Source organism: Cyprinodon tularosa, unplaced genomic scaffold, assembly GCF_016077235.1.
Source record: "Cyprinodon tularosa strain WSP-4 unplaced genomic scaffold, ASM1607723v1 ctg417, whole genome shotgun sequence".
NCBI lineage: Eukaryota > Metazoa > Chordata > Actinopteri > Cyprinodontiformes > Cyprinodontidae > Cyprinodon > Cyprinodon tularosa.
Window position 1 is genome coordinate 320,670 of NW_024039138.1, and position 21,256 is coordinate 341,925.

General features: G+C 37.0%; 2 protein-coding genes across 4 annotated transcripts in view; one reads left to right on the forward strand and one right to left on the reverse strand.

The window, feature by feature from the left end:
• LOC119792341 (neuronal membrane glycoprotein M6-b-like) overlaps positions 1-11,827 on the forward strand; it is a 56,986-nt gene extending 45,159 nt beyond the window's left edge. For both annotated transcript variants that reach the window (XM_038298940.1, XM_038298939.1), the window contains exons 2-7: positions 1,538-1,724; positions 3,922-4,081; positions 4,486-4,654; positions 6,930-7,003; positions 7,084-7,149; positions 8,282-11,827. In XM_038298940.1, the coding sequence (XP_038154868.1) occupies positions 1,538-1,724; positions 3,922-4,081; positions 4,486-4,654; positions 6,930-7,003; positions 7,084-7,149; positions 8,282-8,434 (809 nt within the window). In that variant the 3' untranslated portion in view covers positions 8,435-11,827. The remainder of the gene's footprint in view (positions 1-1,537; positions 1,725-3,921; positions 4,082-4,485; positions 4,655-6,929; positions 7,004-7,083; positions 7,150-8,281) is intronic.
• LOC119792342 (ras-related protein Rab-9A-like) lies at positions 10,800-19,970 on the reverse strand. 2 transcript variants are annotated; one of them, XM_038298942.1, is made up of 2 exons: positions 19,820-19,970; positions 10,800-15,138 (listed from the first exon to the last, which is right to left on the reverse strand). In XM_038298942.1, the coding sequence occupies exon 2, from the start codon at positions 15,054-15,056 to the stop codon at positions 14,454-14,456; it is 603 nt and encodes a 200-aa protein (XP_038154870.1). In that variant the 5' UTR covers positions 15,057-15,138; positions 19,820-19,970; the 3' UTR covers positions 10,800-14,453. The 2 variants fall into 2 exon arrangements, with proteins under 2 accessions (XP_038154870.1, XP_038154869.1); XM_038298941.1 differs by having other exon boundaries at positions 19,801-19,956.
• Positions 19,971-21,256: the final 1,286 nt, after the last annotated feature.

Sequence of the window (21,256 nt, forward strand, 5' to 3'; positions counted from 1 at the left end):
AGTAGGATTTTTTTCTCTCAATAAACATTTTCATTAGACATTCTACCATCTTTACTGAAATTTTAAATAAATATGGAGAACAAAGGAATAAACACCATTTAGCTTCTTTTTCCTTCTACTATTGTGTTGTTATAGATTGCTATTGCTTCCCTTAGGGAAGCTCAAATCAATTGGCTCTTTTAAACCCATCAATAGCAACTCTCTGCAGGCTATAAACTCTACCGTGCCTGAACTCTGTATTCAAAAATCAAATTACATCCTGGTGCGTTTCTGGAAGGATTTCAGTGAGTTTTATTTTTATTTTAAACTTTTGTTATTAGGTGTCAAAGTATATTGATTAAGGTTTAAGCGGATAAAAACCATTAGTGGATCTTCGCTCTTCAGTTGTGTGGATCTAACGCTTTCACAGGAAGAGCTGTCATGTGTAGTTTAAATCATAAAGAGCCATGCCTGCCACTAAGTGTGTTATTCACTGATGATTGGTGAAAGTGTCAGAACAGATCACCCTACATGTGTAAAGCCACTGGTGTACCTTTAAAGGACATGCACTGGGTTTGGTCTGGACCAATCAGAGCCTCGGTCAGATTCAACCCACTTGTGAACATCAGATAACGATGCCAACTAGAGCAGGCTGTCATGGAAACAGCTACATAGCACATGCACACACGCACAAGACAGTTCATTTTGTCTCTTTTTACTCCGAGAGTAACTTCCCGCTTTGCCAGAGGAGCTATTTTAGCGCGTGTTACATAAGACACAATTTGAGTTCAATGCAATGCTTTTTGCTCCAGCTTCTCTGTTCCTGGAGGAGGATGCATCTGCAGCACCTGTAGACCTAAGCCCATAAATCACACAGAGAACTCCATGCTTACTGCTACGGCTAATTGAAAACAAATGCACTAATTCAACCTTATTACTGCACAATGGGCACAGGTAAAATATATAGAGGATTTTTGCTTGCTAATTAACTCTTGGGTAGCCTCTGCTGCCCGATTCAGAGACATACCTCATTCTAGCCCTTGATTAAATATAAAAGGAAGAGATATGCTTCAGCTTTTACCTAAAAAGCAGATCACCGGTATGCATTTGACCACCATACCTACCACTGTAGTTCTAATCATGAGGGTTTCTTCAACAGAAAAGAAATAAATGGACACAGAGCGGTTTGTTGTAGTGCAGCACACATGTAAAATGCAGCATCCCCTGCAGAGCTCTCAGTAAACACTTACTGTGAATCATGCTATGATCAGGGGCTTAACGTGTCTGATGGAGAGGTATGCTCCGCATCAAGGCTGTTGAGTTTTACAGAGAGTGTCGTCAGCAGAGCTAAACAAGGCACTCTGGGATGTTAGACTCTCTTTGTTCTTTCTTATGAAAACACAGTTGCCGTTGAGCTTTTTTTGTGTGCTTTCTTTCATATCTGACCTAAATTCTTTGTTCTCAGATCCTCCCTAATGCTTTCGTAGCTTTGAGCTTTCTTGCGGCTAAATGCAACAGGATAAGTGGAAATAATCCCGCTCTTCCTCTCCTTCTGCAGGATGTTTCGAGTGCTGCATCAAGTGTTTGGGCGGGGTGCCCTATGCCTCGCTGGTGGCCACCATCCTCTGCTTTTTAGGTGTGTCCCTGTTTTGCGGCTGTGGGCATGTTGCGCTTACAAGCACCCTGACCATGCTGGAGAACCATTTCTCTACGATCACCACTGACCACGCCACCCTCGCTGCAGTGTAAGTCCTCCGAGTGTTAATATGGCGCCCTAAAATAAGCCTTTGCAGGAATCTGATAATATGCTTTATGTCTAGAAAAGCAATGCAGCCCATTAACAATTGAATAATTTTTTTTATTTATCTTCTCTGGAACAGTGGCACCTCTATCAATTGGCTGCTAAATTAATTCAACTTAATACGTTTTTCTGTAACTAAGTTGATCATAGACTCTTCGATGTTTATTTTACTTCATAACTGCCTTCTTTCCTCCAGTTTAAGCATTTGGGTACATAAAGAAACATGAAAAATCTCTGAGAGAAGAAAAAAGCAACCACTTGGAGTCCAAAACTTGCAGTAGAGTGATTGGAATCGAAATACCAGCCTGGCATAAATGCATAACAAAGGCTACATTGATAAGGCCGATTAATGCAAACCCAAATATTTTTCTTCTGTTTGGAAAAAAAAATTACTTATAAATTATTTTTTCATGGCGGTCTGCCTGGCCGCTTCTATATGTGGTACTTAATTGGATATGTCTTAACAGTCATGTCTCATTTTATCCAACTTTTACGTCATTGCCCTGGCTCCCACTACTTATCTACTCTGACTTCTCAGCAGCAGTAGAAGTCACTGCTCGATATTATTAGGGTTAAAAAAAATAATCAACTGTATTTTGCCAAAAAATTGCAACTGAGCATCAAGACCTGTTGGGTAAATGTAGACAAAACAGTGTGGAATTCTGGAGAAGTCTCTACTAAGAGCATTAACTTAGAGGCCTGACAATCCGGCACATTATTGAGGGAATAGAGATTTCTCTGTCGTCCTAAGCTTATCCTGGAAATCACTCCATAGTTCTGGCAAAAAGAAAAACCTAAACAAAAAAGATCTAATTTATCTTCCAGTTGTGACCAGCATTGTTACCTGCAGTACATAGGGATCGCCTCTATGATTTATTTCAGAAAAGGTGAGATTACTCTACAGCAGGCATCGCCAAAGTCGGTCCTCGAGGGCTGCTGTCCTGCAGGTTTTAGAGGTTTCCCTGCTCCAGCACTGCTGATTTACATTGATAGTTAATTAACAGGCTTTTGCTGAACTCCAATCATCAGAATCAGCTGTGCTAAAGGAGAGAAACCTCTAAAACCTGCAGGACAGTGCCCCTCAAGGACCGACTTTGGGGATGCCTGCTCTACAGCATCAAGGCAAGGAGAGGTTGTAATAGATCCCTATTTCTACGTTAGAGAGAGTGTCATGGAACTTCAGTGATCTAGCTGTCAAAATCTTGTGCCACTCATATGCCTTTGACTTGTCTGCTGTTGGCTCTAAAAGTAACTTTAAGCTAATGCAACCTTTGTTCAGAATGGATGTTAAAAGGCCGATGCGCAATTATTGTCAAAAACTCATCACTTAGCTCAGTAACCAGAAGTCTGGAGAGAGTTTAAATCAAACAGAAATTATTGAATGCAGTAGTTAGTTTTTGCTTTGACAGGGTAGGTAAAAAGCCAAAAAGATTTCATCACTCAATTAACTTTATGCTCTGGAACAGCAGGTTGTTCAATATGCTGGTCTGGCTGTTGACTCCCTGCCCAAGCCATCTGTGCTATCCGTATACTTCCTCTTCCTTCAGATTTTGGTTTATTCATTCATCTACGTCCAAGCTTGACACTATTTAATCATTCTGGATAGAAAGGCGTTTCTAACTCAGCCTTTTTTTTCGTCCTTTCCATGAATCTCATCCTCATTTCCATCTTAGACAATCTTTGTAATTAATATGCTTTATTAATCCTTCGTCTAGTTTTGTCATAGCCTTCAACGCATTTACATACTCCTGTTAAAGAGACAGTTTTTGTCAAAAGAACAGCGCTATTTACTTGAAGTTGATGTCACTACCCTTATATGGTGGTCTGTTCCTGTATTTAGGAAAGCTGGATTATAAATACTGTTTGATTCGAAATAGACGGTCCACATTGACAGGAAAAAAAAACAACAGAAAAGTTAATCAAATGCTGCAAGGCTAATTAAGCCTGCTCAATTCTGGAGCTTTTATAAAAATCACCTTTGAGGTCAGCAAATGTAATACATTTCTTTTTTTTTCCCTCATCTTCATTGGTGTATTTATTGGTGATGGCACCATCTTCAGGCTCCTAATATTGTTAACCAAAGCTTTAAAACCTTTGTAAACCAGGGTATTCTGACGTTAAGGTTTGTCTCCTGTGTCCAGGATCCAGATCTTTCAGTATATCATTTACGGCATCGCCTCTTTCTTCTTGGTCTACGCCATCCTCCTGCTGGGGGAGGGTTTTTACACCACCAGCACCATCAAGAAGGAGCTGCAGAGTGACTTTAAGACAACTATCTGCGGACGTTGCATCACTGCCTTTGTATGTCAACTCAGCCACTGTGAACTAAATCAACTAGATGAATCTATGAGCTTACTTTTGTTTTACAAGTTTCTTTATTAGAATATGAATGTATGTTTGCATCAAGTTGCATCAAGTTGTGGAGATGTGTTGTGTTTAATTCTATACTTAATAGCCAGATCCACACAAACGATCCCACTTGAATTATACTTGAGCCTTCAGGGTTACTTTGGCACAGTTTGTCCTTTCCAGCCTGATTAAGTTAATTACTTCAGATGTCCAGTTAGATTAGCATGGAAGCAAAATCTGACGCATGTGTGGGTGGATGGTTAGGGCTTTATATAGTAATCACCTAATTCTCAGTGCATTTCAAACATTTTCATAAAACCCCATCGCCTGCTTTCTTCTTCCCTTCCTCTGTTTAGTTCATGTTCCTGACCTACGTCTTCACTCTGGCTTTCATCGCCATCTTCTGCTTCACGACGATTCCGGTTTTCCTCTTCTTTAACATGTCGAATACCTGCGCTGCCATGAAATCTCCGGACTCCAACATCACGTCTCCTGACTCCATCTGTGTGGATGTCAGGCAATACGGTCAGTTGCTGTCCTTTCATTTGATTTGTGGGTCTCTGGTATGATGTCACTCAGGGCGGCAATGATGGGGATCTTTTGAATTTTAGGGGCTGTAGAATTGGGTAAGGGTAAAAACTTACTTTCAGAAAGTAATATATGGAATTCAAAGATTATGATTATGCTTCTGCTGTTGTTTGCCCTTTACAGTAGTAGCCATTCGAATTGTCTCCATTTTCCTGGCTGGTCCTTGGCTGGTCCCCTGCAATTCCCTTTTAAACATCAATCTTTGCACTGAAATATTCTTTCTGTCATGATTTATGGACATTAAGATCTAAAGAGAAGCACCATCACCCTGTAATTCAGTGGAAGGGTGAAGTCAGTAAAAAAATATGCACGCACAGCTGAAGGAGGGGGTCACTCCTGTTGCTGGAAGTTGGAGGGGATTCTGCTGGGAGTTGCAAGGAAGTTGGGAAGGGCTATTTTGAAGGGCTGCTACTGTAAATCTAATTAAAAGACCATAGATTTCAAGCACAGTTAAATCATTTGGGTTTGAAATAAAGCAAAAGGACAGTGTGGTTATAAAAATTTTGTTTTTTAATAAACACAAATAAATATTCTTGCTTTTCAACAAAATACTTTTCCTGCTTTTTTCGTTGTCACCCTCAAAATCTGTGCTCACCTGCTGCACCTTGCAATTGGATCCAAAACCATTTAGTCTTGATTGTATTTTCTGTGACAAACCAACACAAGTTAGCATCCCAAGTTTCAATATCTCATCAAGCACTGCTTGAGCCATCATCTGAGAAGGAAGAAGTATAAAACCTACAAAGACATGGTTGTCAAATAAAAACGGCAGACCATGAAGAAAGAGCATCAACCTTTTAACTCTAGTGGAGATCCAGAACTCAGACCAAAGGATCTGCTGACAGCAAAGTCCAAAACCTTGCTTTTATTGAAAATAACAGAATAATATCTACCGGTATGTTAAAACATAGCATTGTTTGCAAAAATAAAAGCTTCACACCCGGTTCATGACTTCATCCTCACCATAAAAGATGTTGCTGTTAAAATCAGACAGACTTTAGACTTTAGAATGGAGAATGGCCTAAAGAGCTACAGGAAAAGAGGTCAATCAGGGTGTATTAATGTGTTAGAAAGTCCCACTCAAAATCCTGGCATAATTCTGGCTAATAATGAACGAGACTTAAAGTTAATACAGAGATGTACGAATTATCTTGCAGAGCGCAAAAAATATGAAGTCTTTAATTTGTGATGTTTTTACAAACACACCTCAGTAGGCAAGGCAAATGTATTTGTATAACACAATTCATCACAAAGACAATGCAAAGTGCTTTATATAATTAAAATATAGAAAAATAAAACAGAATCAAAGCAAGTAGGAAAAAAAATAAAAAGAGAAGACAGAAGACTTTCCTCAAAAAAACAATTGCGGATAGCAGCATTTTTAGATATTTAAAAATTATTATTTCTGTGCTATATTTCATGGTGTAAGGGTAGTTACGCAAGATGGTGACAAATCCAAAAATACAGAAAATATATCTTTTATATTATATTTTATATGTACATCCTCTTTGAATATTGCATTTGCAGCTGCAAAGACACTCAAACATGCATGCTGTGTTTCTTCAAACCTCACGCAACTCTCCCCATGATCAAGGAAAACTTGGATCTGCAGTTTACAAAATTCAACAGATTTCCCTTTACATAATAGTCCCAAACCCCTTTAACCAATTTAAATGGGATTCAGCACATTTAAAATAAAATACAGCCCACAATAGTTTTTTCTCACAATATTTTTGGAGGTTTTCAGCAAAAAGCTGCATTCTATGACTACATATGTGGTTAAATGTTGGATGACCTAATGAACATGATTTGACCCACATTTAAAAGACAGCTGGCCTCCCTACAAAGTAGGATGAGGATCACATATGCTTCAATGGCTGCAGTGCTGCACTTTCATGCTGCAGAAAAATATTAACCCCATTAACTTGCAGGCATCCAATTATCAGTGGATACTAAAACTGAGGAGGGATTCGAGTTTATTTGTGATTGGAACAAGCAAAGAGGACAGATTACATTAATAAATGATATTTTCAGCTTATACGAGCAAATAAATTTAAATTAATTCTGAATAATGACCCATATTTTTCTAACGGCAGCAGTGATGTTTCCTTTAATCTTCCTTTCTGCTTCGTTTATAATACCTTCAATCTCCACGGTGGAATAAAAGCCTGTTGTTTCTCTTCGGTGACGTTTCATTTCTTTGATCCTGCAGGCATTATTCCCTTGAACGCAACACCTGGGAAAGCTTGCGGAAACACGCTGACAGATATCTGCATTACCAGCGAGGTGAGTAGGAGATACTTATTTACGTGTGGTAACGTTTCTCTTGTAGAGCTTCTCTAACCTCCCTGTTTTTTTCTTCACAGTTCTACCTGTCCTTCCACCTCTACATTGTGGCGTTAGCCGGTGCCGGAGCCACCGTCATTGCATTGGTGAGCTCCCTTAATGGATCCGCTCAAAATATGCACGTTGCCATGCCGCGCTTATCTGTTGCCACGGCAACCTCTCACGTAATGTTGTACTATCAGCTGAAATCCTGCCCTGCAGCCTGCTATGTCAGTGTGTGTGTGAGTGTCTGTGTTTTGCTCCGATATGGAGGCGGACTTTTTCTGTCCTGGGAAATGGAGACGCCTAAAAAAATAACATCTTTCCACATGTTTTGCCAACTCACCTAAATGCCCTTTGGCTTTTGATGTTGTACAGCCACAGTGTCATGAAAACAGGAACCATTTCAGATGTTTAGGTAGTGAAAAAGAAAAATAGTCCCTGAAGGACCCTGAAGCCATTAACAATACTTTCACCCATTCATAGTTCTAAAGCCCCTGTTACACCTTGATGATTTAGACCAGCGTATGCCTGATGTACAAAACAATCTGGCAAAAACGCTGGCATACGTTGGTTAAGTTATGAGCACGCTGAAACACGCTGGCACACGTCGACATACGGCAAGTACGTCGAGAAATTTCCCAACATATGCCAACTTAGGTCATAGATCATAGCGGGCTGTGAACAGCAGCTAGGTTAATATCAAAGAAATCTTTTTATGCAAACCGGGCTCCTCCGGGTGCATCGCTGCCCCCCTCAGGACACTGGCTTGTGCATCATTTTATGGATATTACACTGCCGTGCGTCATGCATAAGTTAGGCTATTGTTGGACATAAGTTCTGGACTCGTTATAAATATGCTATGCATACGCCCAAAATTGAAAAAATACATTGAAAGTTTAGCGTATGCCAGCGTTTTAGAAGATTCTGGGATGTCGGGCATATGCTGGTTAAGTCGGCAAGGTTTGACAGGTTCCTAAGCTACATCTTGATGTGGAATAGACATACAGAAGAAAGGCTGTCATACAATTTACACCACCAAAAGCTGCCATCAAGGCGGGGCACAGCCCCAAACCAACAACCATTAGTTAAAGGCTGATGAACTTGGCTGAAATTTTCAGACCATGTTGTAGATTTTAATGGGGACTTAAATATATATATATATTTAAAGGACAGGATGGTAACGATGTAACTTTGATTTCAGAAATTAAAATCGTACTTTTGTTTGCCGTCTCTTAGATCCACTACCTGATGATTTTAGCGGCTAATTGGGCCTATCTGAAGACTGCAGCTTCCACGCATGACTACCAGGACATCAAGACCAAGGATGACCAGGACCTGGAGGCCGAGGCGCGCTCCAAGGATGGCCAGAACTCCTCCTCCTACTCTTAAGGACAAAGCGTCCTCTTTTGCCATTGTTCATCTTTTCTCCAAATCTTAAACCCATCCTGCAACAACCTAGTGCCCACCCCCCTTCCCCCTTCCGACAAAACAAACCACCTCGGTCATGTTCGGCAGCCCCCAAATCTCCTGATTCTCCATCCTCTTCGCTTTACCCAGATTGTTTTTTTTTTTCGTTCTGCTTTGAGACGTAGAGTGCGTTCTCACACTTAAGGGGAAGAGGATAGAGGGTCAGGAGGAGCGGCAGGCCCAGACGGAGGCGGGTGCTTCAGAACGGCAAAGCTCGCCCCGCGCCGGGGGGTCGAGCTCAGGTACAGTACATCGGTTTTAGAAGCGCCTCTTCCTCCCCCTCCCTGTGCTTTTGGGCGGCGGCTCGTGAACGTGGCCCGGCTGTGATGGCCTCGCGCCCTGAGCCAGCACAGCCTCTCAAACACATAGCTCGTATAGAAAAGAAAAAAAAAAAAAAAGAATAAAAAAAAAGAAAAACAATGTTCACTGTGTGTGCTTCAATCACTGGGAAGCACCACAGCAACCAAGCTCTTCTGTTTTTTGGTGTTTTATATGCATATATATATATATATGAATATGAATATATTGTGCGAATGTGTGTGAATGTTGTTCTTTTTTTTAATACTCTGAAAAAGTATGCCAGGTATTGTTACAATCCCTATGGATTTTTTTTGGGCTCATAGGTTTTTTCTCTTTTCTCCTTTAAGTTTTTTTTTTTTTTTTCCCTCACCTTTGACTTTTTATTGCTTTTGCTCCTAACGTTATTGCACTATTCAAAAATGAATAAATGGGGGAGACTATGATCCCTTCAACAAAATAAACCCTCCTTTTTTTTTCCCCCTCCAAGAATGAATAATTCAAAGAATGAATAAATAAGGTAATACCTCGATGATTACTCTTCCTTTGCATAATTATATTTTACCTCTAACTTTCTTTTAGGAGTTTAGAAAAATGTGTTTGTTTGCTCCCACGTCATGCATTAGATGCTTTTTTGCTAGGAGGTCATAGAAATCCTCATATCCAAATGTGCAAGAATCCAAGTAACCACACCAAATGTTACTGAAGACTTTCCAAGTTTTTCTTATCTTTTTGCTACATTTATCACCAGCTGAAATAAAAGTCAATGACAGCGCCCTCTACAGTTACTTGCACCAGTGGTTGAAATGCGTGAAATATCTTAAACAAGACATTTATATAGTAGTCAAACACTATTGTATGGTGGTGGCAGCATCATGCTGTGGGGACGAAGTTCCTCCAGTCATAGAGAGCTAGCGTTGGTAGGTGGATCTAGGGCAATCCTGGAAGACTTCTCGGTTCTAATTTAACCCAGATATTAGATTTTATATACCATTTCGTTGTCACTGTTTCAAAGTGGACAAAAAAAAAACACGGTTCTTGTTCAAATTCAGTTTTAAATAATTTAGCTTTTAACCAGGAGCTATTTTTATTTGTTGCCATTTTAGGATTTATCAAACTCCACACATAGCTGATTTAATTAAATAATAGTTTCAGTTGTCTTCACTATTTAAAAGAGTGCCTAACACAAACAGGCATCATTGTCATGGCTTATTTTTAATGTTCAAAATGTCATTTACCAGTAATTTGGGACCCTTAGAAGTATATTGTGACCAAAGTAGAACATTACATTTTAAGAACTGTTCCCCCCCCCTCTCCTTCTGTGGCTTAACAGAAAATGTTTGTTAGCAAAACAAAAAAAAAGCGATCCCAGAATAATATTGAATCCAATTTTTTGCTTGGTTATAAAATCATCTGATAATCTCTATTTTAGCTTAATCTCCATCTTGATTTTTTTTTTTTTTTTTTTTTGGCATGCAAATATATTAAATCTGATCATTTTTGACTGTGGAACAAAGTTCCTAGACAATTAATACCCACATTCCTTTTAAATAAATAAAAATGTTTTTGTTATATTTAGCTGGAATTGTTAAGAATGCCACTAATTACAGACTGGTGGATTTTGTATTTTAAAACAAAGAAAACAGAAAAAAAATATATTTTTTACATTTACCTGCTGAATAAAAGGTGCTCAAATTAAAAGTTGGATTTTTCTAAATTTTCTGCAATAAAAAAGTCAGTTTTCATTCCAACAATTTTAACAAGGGTGTCTTTAAATGTGGAGGGCGCTGTACATCTAGGTCTAAAGAGAGACACACACCTCAGGTATCAAACCAAATCTGATTTGGATTTTATCTCACATTAACCGTTCAAACTGACCTAATTAGTACTCCACCCACCGGTTCCTCTTTTTTTGGGAACAAAACCTGTAAATAGCAGAATCACCCTTAAGAACTGATCCATCCCCCGAACAAGAACAACACAATCAGTGTTTTATTTCATCCATTCTCTTTTATTTTTCTTGAACAATGTAAACGTACCCTTTGAGATATGTGTTTAGCACTCGAATACTAGTTCTGCATTTTTGATATTCTAATTGTAATGTAAGATCTTCAATTCTGTGTGGTGAGAGGGAAACAGTTCAGTCATGATATATGATGGGTTTGAGGTGATTGTGACGTATACATCTAAAAATGTGAAGATGAAAAACATGGTTATTGATTTTTTTTTTTTCTATATTTATCCATTTTAGGCAGCTGGGTTCTTGTGGTTTTAACATTTTATGAAAAATGTTTGTGCTTCTTTCTTTTCTAAACGGCCAACGAGTGGCTTAATTCACTTTTTCTTGTTTTTTTTTTCCCGCTTTAGGAATACCATGCCTCTCATACAAGCCACAAAGACTGTTTTGGATGTTTACACTGAATAAAACAAGGCAGGAATTTTCATACATTAATTTTATAACCAGATATGTTTTGATAATCATGGCCTACACTCTAAATGAATCATAACCGATTAGGTAACCCTTAAAGAAATAGCTAAATAAGACAGATTTTTGATGAAATGAAGCATGTCAGTATCGTCCATGTGCACAGCTGTCTATTCTGTATAAAAAAAAAAAAGGACTTTATTGCCATGTGTGTTATGTTGAATAAATATCCGTGCTTTGCCGGCAGGTTGATGTAAAAAGGCAAACTTAAATTTCCTATAAGCCGATGATGCGCGTCGGGTTGGTGTCGTTTCCTCGTTATTTGCATGAAGGAGACATGACTGTGTCTTTGCAGTTTTTTCAGGTGATGTGTAGTCATTTGTACTGGCAACTATGGTAGGCCGCAGTGTTTTTTGCCCCCTTCTCCACCCCTGCTCTTTTCTAAAGAACTCCATTGTACTTTGATGGCAATGTAGTCCCTGTAGGTGTTTCATTATGGTTCTTTTCTCTTTTTTTTTTAAAGTTGGAAATAGTTCTATGACTCCTCTATGGTGATTTTTTGTAACCTTCTCTAGTAAAACCGATATTTTTTATTATCGTGACAAATGTGTATTTTGTCTCTTCCTTCAGGTTGTGATTTTCATGAAAAGTCTTTAAAAGGTTATAAATTAACAACCATGTGTCTCAATTGTCAAGGGTTACATAGACATCTTGCAAGTATGATTGCAAAAAAATATATATACTTTTTCCCCTTTCTTTTACAGAAGGATTAAACTAGGGAATATGTGTATAAAATTTAGGATTTTATGGTAGAGAGCTCTTAATTAAACTTAATTAAATTGCATAACGACTCATGCAACATGTCTTTAAAGGCCAATACTGTACATCGGCCAGCCAATATCAGTGTTTTTTTCTTGCATCAGCTGAAGCCTGCATACTACTGACAATTCATCAGTGCATTTAGCAGCTATACTTTGGCATTGCGTGATGTACATGCATTGCCGCCCACCTCTATTTGCTATTGGTTGCAGTTTTCTATTATTTTATAAATTTTGCTTTTTATTTTACATCACATTTTTTTAAACACTGGGCCCTTTATCATATAAATGCAGGACATGAAGCAATAACACCCCAAATAATTGTCCCCAAAACAACTAAATTAGCAGCACATATTGGGGAAATGTTGGAGTGATGTCAAAATAATCATGCCTTAAAAAACCCATATCAGTCAATCGCTACTAAAAATACATAGAGTTGCCAAATAGTTCCAGCTTATTGAATTCTCCTTAGGGATTTAATTCAGCATTCAGTGATTAGTATTTATTTGCATATTAGTGTGAAAAGAACCATTATGTTAAAAATAGGCCAAGCACATTCCCGTAATATTTTATTGAAGGTGTTATTCTGGTCATAATTATTACAGTATTTTAAGTATCTATCTAACTGTTAACACATTGGACGAGGAATTAACTTTTTTTTTTTCAGAGCTATAACTCAGAACATGTTAAGAAGTGAAATTTTTGCCTTTTGGCCATTAAGAAGTCCCTTTCTTATTCGTTTTTCCACACCTATTCATCATTGTTCTTTGATTGCAATGCATTTAATTAATTATTTAAAAAAATTGCCAAGCTCTATGTATAACCAAAATCTCAAGAAATTGGTAAAAATTCAGCTTATTTTAACATCTCTAAAAATTACAACAAAAATAAATTTCACTGTTATAAATATGAGACATACTTAAACTACTTTTAGTATAGTAATCATTCACATGTAAATATTACAATTTTCTCAATGAGAAAATGTTAATGGAGAAACTAAACTTTCCTGCAGGACCAATTCTCTGTAGCCTATCTGAATCATGTAAATTGTACAGGACAGTTTAATATATTGAATGAAAAACAGCAATTTCTTGTGTAAAATAAAGCTCTATACGGAGAGTAGTGCAGAGTATTCCTTTTTATCTTGGTATAAGTAAGTTAAAAACACAACTTTTAACTAATTTCCCAACTGATAAATCAAAGATGTCAACAGCATTCGAAAATGTTATAAGTTTAACAAGAAAATGTAACTTTCTTTTTATTGCTTGGGTTGTTTTTAGGATACCTAGAGGTTTTCCTCATCACTGCACAGGTGAAGCCACTTTATTCGGCCAATCAGTGTTTGAGAAATTAATGTCCTCTAGTTTTTATTTACAAAAGCAAAAAGTGAAAAGTTAGTACTTATTACAACAGAAGATGGCATGCTTTTAACAAAATAAAAGGTGGGAAACAGTTGAGTGTACAGATTTTAATTACAAACATGGCATTTTATTTGTCAATGTTTAAAACTGTATCAAAAGGAACAGATTGTTTTCATGTTTTCCAATAAATTATGTGATTAAGCTTTACCCAATAAGTTTAAACACTATGCGCTTCTGCCTAACCAATAGAGAGCTTTAAATCTTCCAATTTACCACAGCATTCAGAACAACCTTATACCTAGTTTTGACTTTAACCCTGTAGCACTTTGGCGCCACCATGTGGAATAAAAGTGTACTGTGATTTAAAGTAAAGATAATTTTCAAAGTTATTTTTGAAATCATCAAAAAAGGAAAAACTTAATTGGAGGCGTTTAACTCAACAGAAAATTTAGGAAAAAAAAAACTGATGAGGGAATAATTTCATAGTAAAGAATTAACAGCTTGAACTCAAATGCTTTCAATGAATAGCTTCAGTCCCTGATCTCTATGAGTAAAGAAATGCATAATTCAATGAATCCACAATTTCTTTTTAAGCCAAAATGCAATATTTTCACTCAGTTAAAATGATAGGAAGGTGTTTTGGCTAAAAAAAAAATAATCAAAGAGAAGGAAGCTAAATCAAGTGGGTGGGCAACTTCTCATGTCAACCCAGGACTAAAAAAAAAAATAAGAAAAAAACATTTAAATCCTCTCTTTGAAGGCAACAATTTATAAGCACATGTGTTGGCTGTTTTTAATTCACCCTAGAAGATATCTGATGAAAAAAAACAGGGAAAAAAAAAACAGTATATATTTAGGTTTAAACATATACGAGTCCTAAATTTATTTTTCATAGTTTAAAATGCATCCAGCATTTCAATTTAAACAAAATAAAAACATTAACCTTAAAAAAGATCCTGGTTTAAGCATAAATAGGAGCATACAGAACTATAGAGCAGCTGCTGACAGCATCAACGAAAGGCATGTGTGATATCCAGTGTTTAACAGCATTTGGATTCAGGGCGAGGCTTCTTCTGCAGGTTCACAGTGTTGGTGGGGATCAGGGGTTCATCTCTATCTTCAGATGCCAGGAGACGGCGTGCTGCTTCCTCAAAGGCTGATGCTACATTTGTTGCATCCTTGGCGCTAGTTTCAAAGTAGGGAAGTCCTCCATTTTCCCGGCACCACTGGCGTACGTCCTCCCCTGATACCTGACGGTCAGGAACATCCACTTTGTTGCCCAGTACCACAAACGGGAAGTTGTCAGGGTCCTTCACGTCCGCGTAGTAAGTGAACTCTTTCTTCCAGTTTGAGAGATTCTGGAAGCTTTGTCCGTCGTCCAGGCTGAAGGTGAGTAGGCAGCAGTCCGAGCCGCGGTAGAAAGGCGTTCTAAGGCTGCGGAAGCGCTCCTGTCCCGCCGTGTCCCAGATTTGCAGAGTGACCCGGCGCCCGTCCACCTCCAGCTCTTTGTTGAGGAACTCCACGCCTATTGTATGGAAGAGGTGAGAGTCGAACTTGTTGGTGACGTAGCGGTTCATGAGGGACGACTTGCCCACGCCTCCATCACCTAGGAGGATGACCTTCAGCAGAGTGGACTTGGCCATCGTGGAAACCAGGGGCTGAGTAATCAAGGAGGTTGGAAATCTGAGCTGAGAGGCCACACAAAACCAGAACCAGGAGTCGGACCTAAGAGGGAAAGGACATGTCAGACTAAACCTTACTATATTTAGCAGGTATGAAAATCACGGCTGATATCAATATCAGATATTAATATTGGCGGTTATGGTCGATAACTAATATATGTTTCCCAGCTCTTTAGGACCAACATTGACTGATTTAATGATGATTTATCATACATGCCTTATATTTATAGCAGTAAACAGGTACTTTATTCTTATTAAATTATCTTCATTCTAATGGATTAATTTGACTTTCTTTTAAAGATGCACTGATCCGACATCGCATTTCGACTCCGATATTGACCAGTTAACTGAATCGGATATCCGTGATGATGTATCAGCTAGCAGAGATACAATCCAGCGTACATTATAAGGAACTATTATTGTTTTATTTTAGCTGCCTTATTTCTTAATAATATAAAATACATTTATATCTGCACTGATTTAGCTTTTCTTTCTGTTTATGTGAAGATTGAAGCTTTGATTCATTCAACAGTTGAATCAGATCGTTATCGCTTATCGGCCGATATGCTCAGTCCAAGTATCGGTATCAGAGGTGATTGGAATAAAAAAATGGATTGGTGCATCTCTAGTTTCTTTTTTTTTTTCCTGACAAATCTCAAGAAATAATTCCTACTCAAAGACCAAAAACAGTGGTTTGATACCAGGTGTTCACGGGTACAAACTAAAACTAAATACTAAGCTGCAGCTACAGATGTATATTAGACCCAGAATACTTGCACACTGAGGTAGAGGAGCCCAGCAGCTCCTGGTTTATAAAAGGAGTGATAATGCAGGCTATTCATCCCTGCTGTTATCAGACTTTACAATGCTACTGCACTATAATCTGGTGTAATAACACTGCAATAACATACTATTTATCCATTTATTAAAGCAGAAACCGCACTTTACCTGTCACCACCTTACTGTATATAAGATACTGTATAAATCACCTAAAATCTCTCCTTTATTTTTTACCATCCACTGTATATATCTGGATGCACTGAATATACTTCATGCACTTTTTTATCCTTCGTGCAACTTTTGTTTGTATATAAGATATGATGTCACAAGTGAATTTCTCCATTGTGAGATCAACAAAGCCCTATTCTATTCTAATATTGTTTAATCGCCATAGGTTTAGCTTTCCACACACGTACAGACTGAATGTATTAGGGATAGCCGTTACAAGGGAAACCCTATTTTGATGCTTACTTTAGTTGTCTTTTTCTTTTTGCTATTGTTTTTTTTTTTTTCTCTGTTTCCTTTCCCTCTTAAATCATGAAGGTGTGGAAGCAGACAACTAGGAGTTACTGTATATCTCCTGTCGTTTGTGTTGCTTTTTTGCTTTCTTTTCTATCTCCATCTCTTTCTCTTGCCCCATTAATTCGTATCCTCTCCCTTTTTCACCTGCCTTTCCATCCCAGGGTCCATTATATACTATTTTATTCCCTGAATCATTTTCAATAAATTTTCATATACATTACCTAGGGGAATCTAATGGAAACAACCTTAATGCTGGTCTGCTTATGAGAGCAAATGTGTGCGGCTATTTTCTAGATTCCCTAAGCTATATTAGCAAAACAGGACATTAAAAAAAACGAAAGAAAAACAATAACAGACCATAAACTCCAGTCTTTTAACACTTTTAAACCATTGAGAACAGACAACTGAAGCCCCTGAAAATGTAATTTCTTGAACTAATCACTGGAAAGGTCAAGGAGTGGGGTTTCAATTCAACTTTTCTTTTTCCTTTTCTTCTCTTATTACATTTAGCAAATATCATCAGGAATTTTCTCTTAAGAGCACCAAATAAATAACTAAAAATGTGAAGTTGCACATTTAAAGAGCATCTAGGTTTTGTAAACAAAAGGAGAAGCAATCATTAGTTCTGATTTCATCCATCAGACCACATGACTCATAAACGCTGGGTATGTTTGACCTTTACTAATCAACAGAAGTTCAGATGAGGAGAAACTGCTTCTCGGCTAACTTTCAGCTCGTCGTCCAGGTTACATGAACTGCTAAGCCGTTTACTCCCACTCAAACAGACCAGGTAATCCTATCAACAGCCCGGTCAGCATGCTGCACCATTCATATATACTATGAGTAATATGTAAGGCGTGGAATAATCCGTGTGAGGAATCACATGGATGCTGATCACAGGATCTGCAGAAATTCCACAGTAATCGGAAAAAAAGATATTTCCTCCTTGTTTCCACTAAATAGATCCTTTCAAGTTAAAATCTCTGAAGAAAGAAGGATCATAACCAAAGGCGTTACCAAAAACATTCCTGTAATCTGATTAAGTTGTTTATTGATGCCTAAATAATCTTTAATGAAAGAATGTCATGCAATTATTCATTCACTAAGTGTTCTTTAAGGACATGACATAAGAAACAAAATGATAAAAATCAATGGACATGCTGGGAACAGTTAACTGGATCTAATTAGTACAATTCTAACTGTCAAGTTACAATAAATATAAACTCAAAAAGGAAAGGCATAGATGCAATTAACAGGAAATGAAAATAAGTCTACTTAGCCATTTAGCATTTCAGAATAAAACACTTTCTTCCCTATGTAAAAGTTTAAAAATATAAAACAATGTCTTATTGAAATTTTAAATCATTAAAATAAGACTTAAAGTCATTAAAGCCATCTGTTTTTGATGATAAAGACATTTATATTGAAAGTTTGTAGGATAAGTTACTTTAAACGAATCTAAAAAGACACAGTGAAGACGGTGGCTTTTTAAATATAATTACACATAAATGATTGTTAAACTTGGATTGTAATTTAAGTTCAAATCACTTTTAAAGCAGTTGCTATATTAAAATAAAGTTAAGTAATGCAAATTATGCAATTCTATAGGCAGGGGATTAAAGCTGGACCCACATAATAAGAGGTTGAGTACTGTACTGTTCTTTTATTTTGAAAGTAAAGTCGAATCAATCCAAGATATGTGTTGCTAGTTTATGGGAGCCGATTTTTAAAGCAAATATAGCTTTTTATTTCCCTTTTTACATGATCAAATAAAACAATGATAAGAAAGTCTCACAGCAAAGCTGCTAAGTGCACATAAAATGACGATACAGAAAAAAAACACTAATATCAGCCATCCAATGTTTCAGTCTACTTTGACTGTGAGGTTCCCACAGTCCATAATGATTTTTGGAGACATGTCTGCACCTGTTTGTTTATCAATAAAAAAAAGAAAGAGGATAAACTGAATATTTTTTTTTTTCATCGCACAAAAGTTGAATGTCACATGAGCTTCCATCAGAAATGACTTTTCGTAACAAAGGATAAATTATCTTGTTCTCTTGCAGCCTTTAAACATGCTGCTATATCGTCATTTCCTCTAAAGAAATAATACCAGCAGAACAAAATCAGGAGTCATGTGCTTCATTTAGAGGATACAGTGTCTGTGTGGCCTGACTGTGGTTAATAAACAGACTGCATGACCTCAAAAACACAAGTCCTGTTTTATTTTCCAATCTAAAGAAACTGCAAGCTAATCATTTACCCAGCTGAGTTAGAGTTGAAATCCAGCCAGCAGTTTTGAGAGACACACCTCAGAGCTCACATGAGATTTATTTTTAGTGGTTTCCAGGGAGGTTAACATCCTGGTTAATGTTTAGTGGTCTGTAGGTGGTTAACTATTAGGATAAGAAATCTCTAAAAGTTTTTTTTTCTTTTTTTTCCCAGCCCAATTTAAATAGCAACATTTAATTACAGAGCTTCAAGTACTACAATGCTTAAATGTATGTATTTGGTGCATTCAAGATAAAAAAAGATTTACAGTTTACTGATAAACCAGTGTTGAAATTCTTAAAATGACAGTAAGATATTTAAACAGATTAATATAGGTTTTTCCACTCATCAAATATCACAAAATGGTTAAAAGGTAAATAAATAATAAATATATAATGCAGAAATGGGGTCATTTCTTTGACTTTAATTTTGTTTATTGATTTATTTTGCCTGTCTGGTGTAGCATTTCAATGCAGACTTGTAGAGGTTGTGAGGAAGGGTGAAAATTGAACAATTTTGTGTTTCACATATATTCACATTCGTGAAAATGGCTTATTACTCTTTATCTTTGAATAAACGACTACAAACACACACACATATATATATATATATATATATATATCATCCCCAGCAATTTAACCATGGTTACAAAAGTATAATAATAATAATAATAATATTCTGCTTCTATATAAAAATATAATAAGGAAAATGTATTTATTATCTATTATATTTTACTTCTCTTTTTAGAAATCAAATCTTTAAAACAAAAGCCTGAAAACTGAAGGGCTCTTTGTCGCCCCCAGCTGGCCGGCCTAAGGACATGCAGAAACATAGTTACTGCCTCAAACTGCAAACAGGTAGAAAAAAAGTTGTGAACTGAATAAAACCACATCAAGATAGGCAACGTATCAATCCAAAACTATTACGTTGCTTCCAGTTAATGATTTTGACAAAACTTCAGGGCAGATCAAAGGTTGGAACTGATCTTATTACGGAGACTTTACCGCAAACTGTTGTCCGATAATACAAGTACCAGGCGCGTCACTCTTACGAGTTTAGTAACCGATTAAAACTCCGGGAAAATAGCTATTTTGTTAACAACACTCATATTGTATCTGTTTGGTATAAGTACCTGTGTTTATATGGCTTACTGTATGGCTCCAGGCGTTTACATCCTCTTGTCTATCCTGGTAAAGTGCAATTATCCAGCACAGGCATGGTGCTGCCTATAGTGGGTCCCAGCTGCTGTGGAGCACAGGATCGGCTGATGACGCTCATATGACCGACTGACGGTCACGCCCGCCTCCTCTATGATTCCACATAATCCACAACATATGTAGCATGATTTACACATTTTTTTCACAGGGGTGGGTGGAGATTGAATCTGCAATTGTTCTTCGTAGTTATTAAAAGAAAAGTAAAAAATAAAAAAAAACATTATTAATGGAGTTTTTGTGACACTATACCTTTAAAAAGAAAGTATTGCCAATTAATGCAACTTTAAAGGATTTTCCTAAATGTATTTTTTTCCATTAAAATAATTTAGTTTTTTCTTAGACTTGTTTCTTTTTTCTTTTTTTAACCTTTATTTAACCAGGGGGGGAAATCCCATTGAGAATAAAAACTTCTTTTTTAAGGAATTCCTATCCAAGAGGCAGCAAAGTTAAATAAGAAACATCGATACATTAAAATACCTGACAAGTACATAAAAAAACATCTAAAATAAAACAATTACAGATCATTGAGGCTGCTTCAAATTCTTTCACTTTTAACTTAAAAGCATTTAAGGATAAAAACTCAGTCAACTTGCAGTTTCCAGTTTCAAATTCTACGCACCAGGAGCTGCGTGGCTAAAGGCATTCTTCCCTAGTTCTGTACGGAAAAAAGAAAAAGTGAGCAACAGCTGATCGTTGGATCTCAGGGCATAAGAAGCCATGCTTTTCTGTGTGAGTAAGGTACAAATGTAAGAGGGTAGTAATCCAAGAAGGGCCTTGTAAATAAAAGTGTACCAATGACACTGCCTTCTCGTAGCCCCATTTAAAAATGTGGACATGCAAGGATGCATGTCTTCATCTAAGACAGAAGTGTGTTGCTTTTATAATAAGTAATAAACTGGTTCTTGAAGAGCAGCTACTCTCCTAAATTTGCTCAATGCTAATTTTATGCCATTCAAAAGAAGTGTACAGATTGTTCAACAGCAAATAAAAGTATACATGTGACATCTATTAGGTCATTAATCTTGGAAACAACTTCCCATTAAAAGTTTTGAAGATATTATGTGCATCAAATTAGAAAACAAAATTCTACTCTGTTATTTTCAGTTTTTCAGCAAATAATCTTACAAAACTTGGGACAGTCTTTCCTTATTTGATGCTTCTTTGCAGGAATATTGCTAGAAACCTCAGTGATAAAAGGGTGAAATTCTTAATTCAACAAATAAACCAGAAGATAAGCCATGTGTAAACAGAAAATGGCAGGATTTGACTGATGTATTCCCTGATATCTTTGTAACTTCAAACCACTGGGTGTGGAATATGGTATTACTGCCTCACATGCTTACCATGCTCTGATATCACATGTCTCATTTG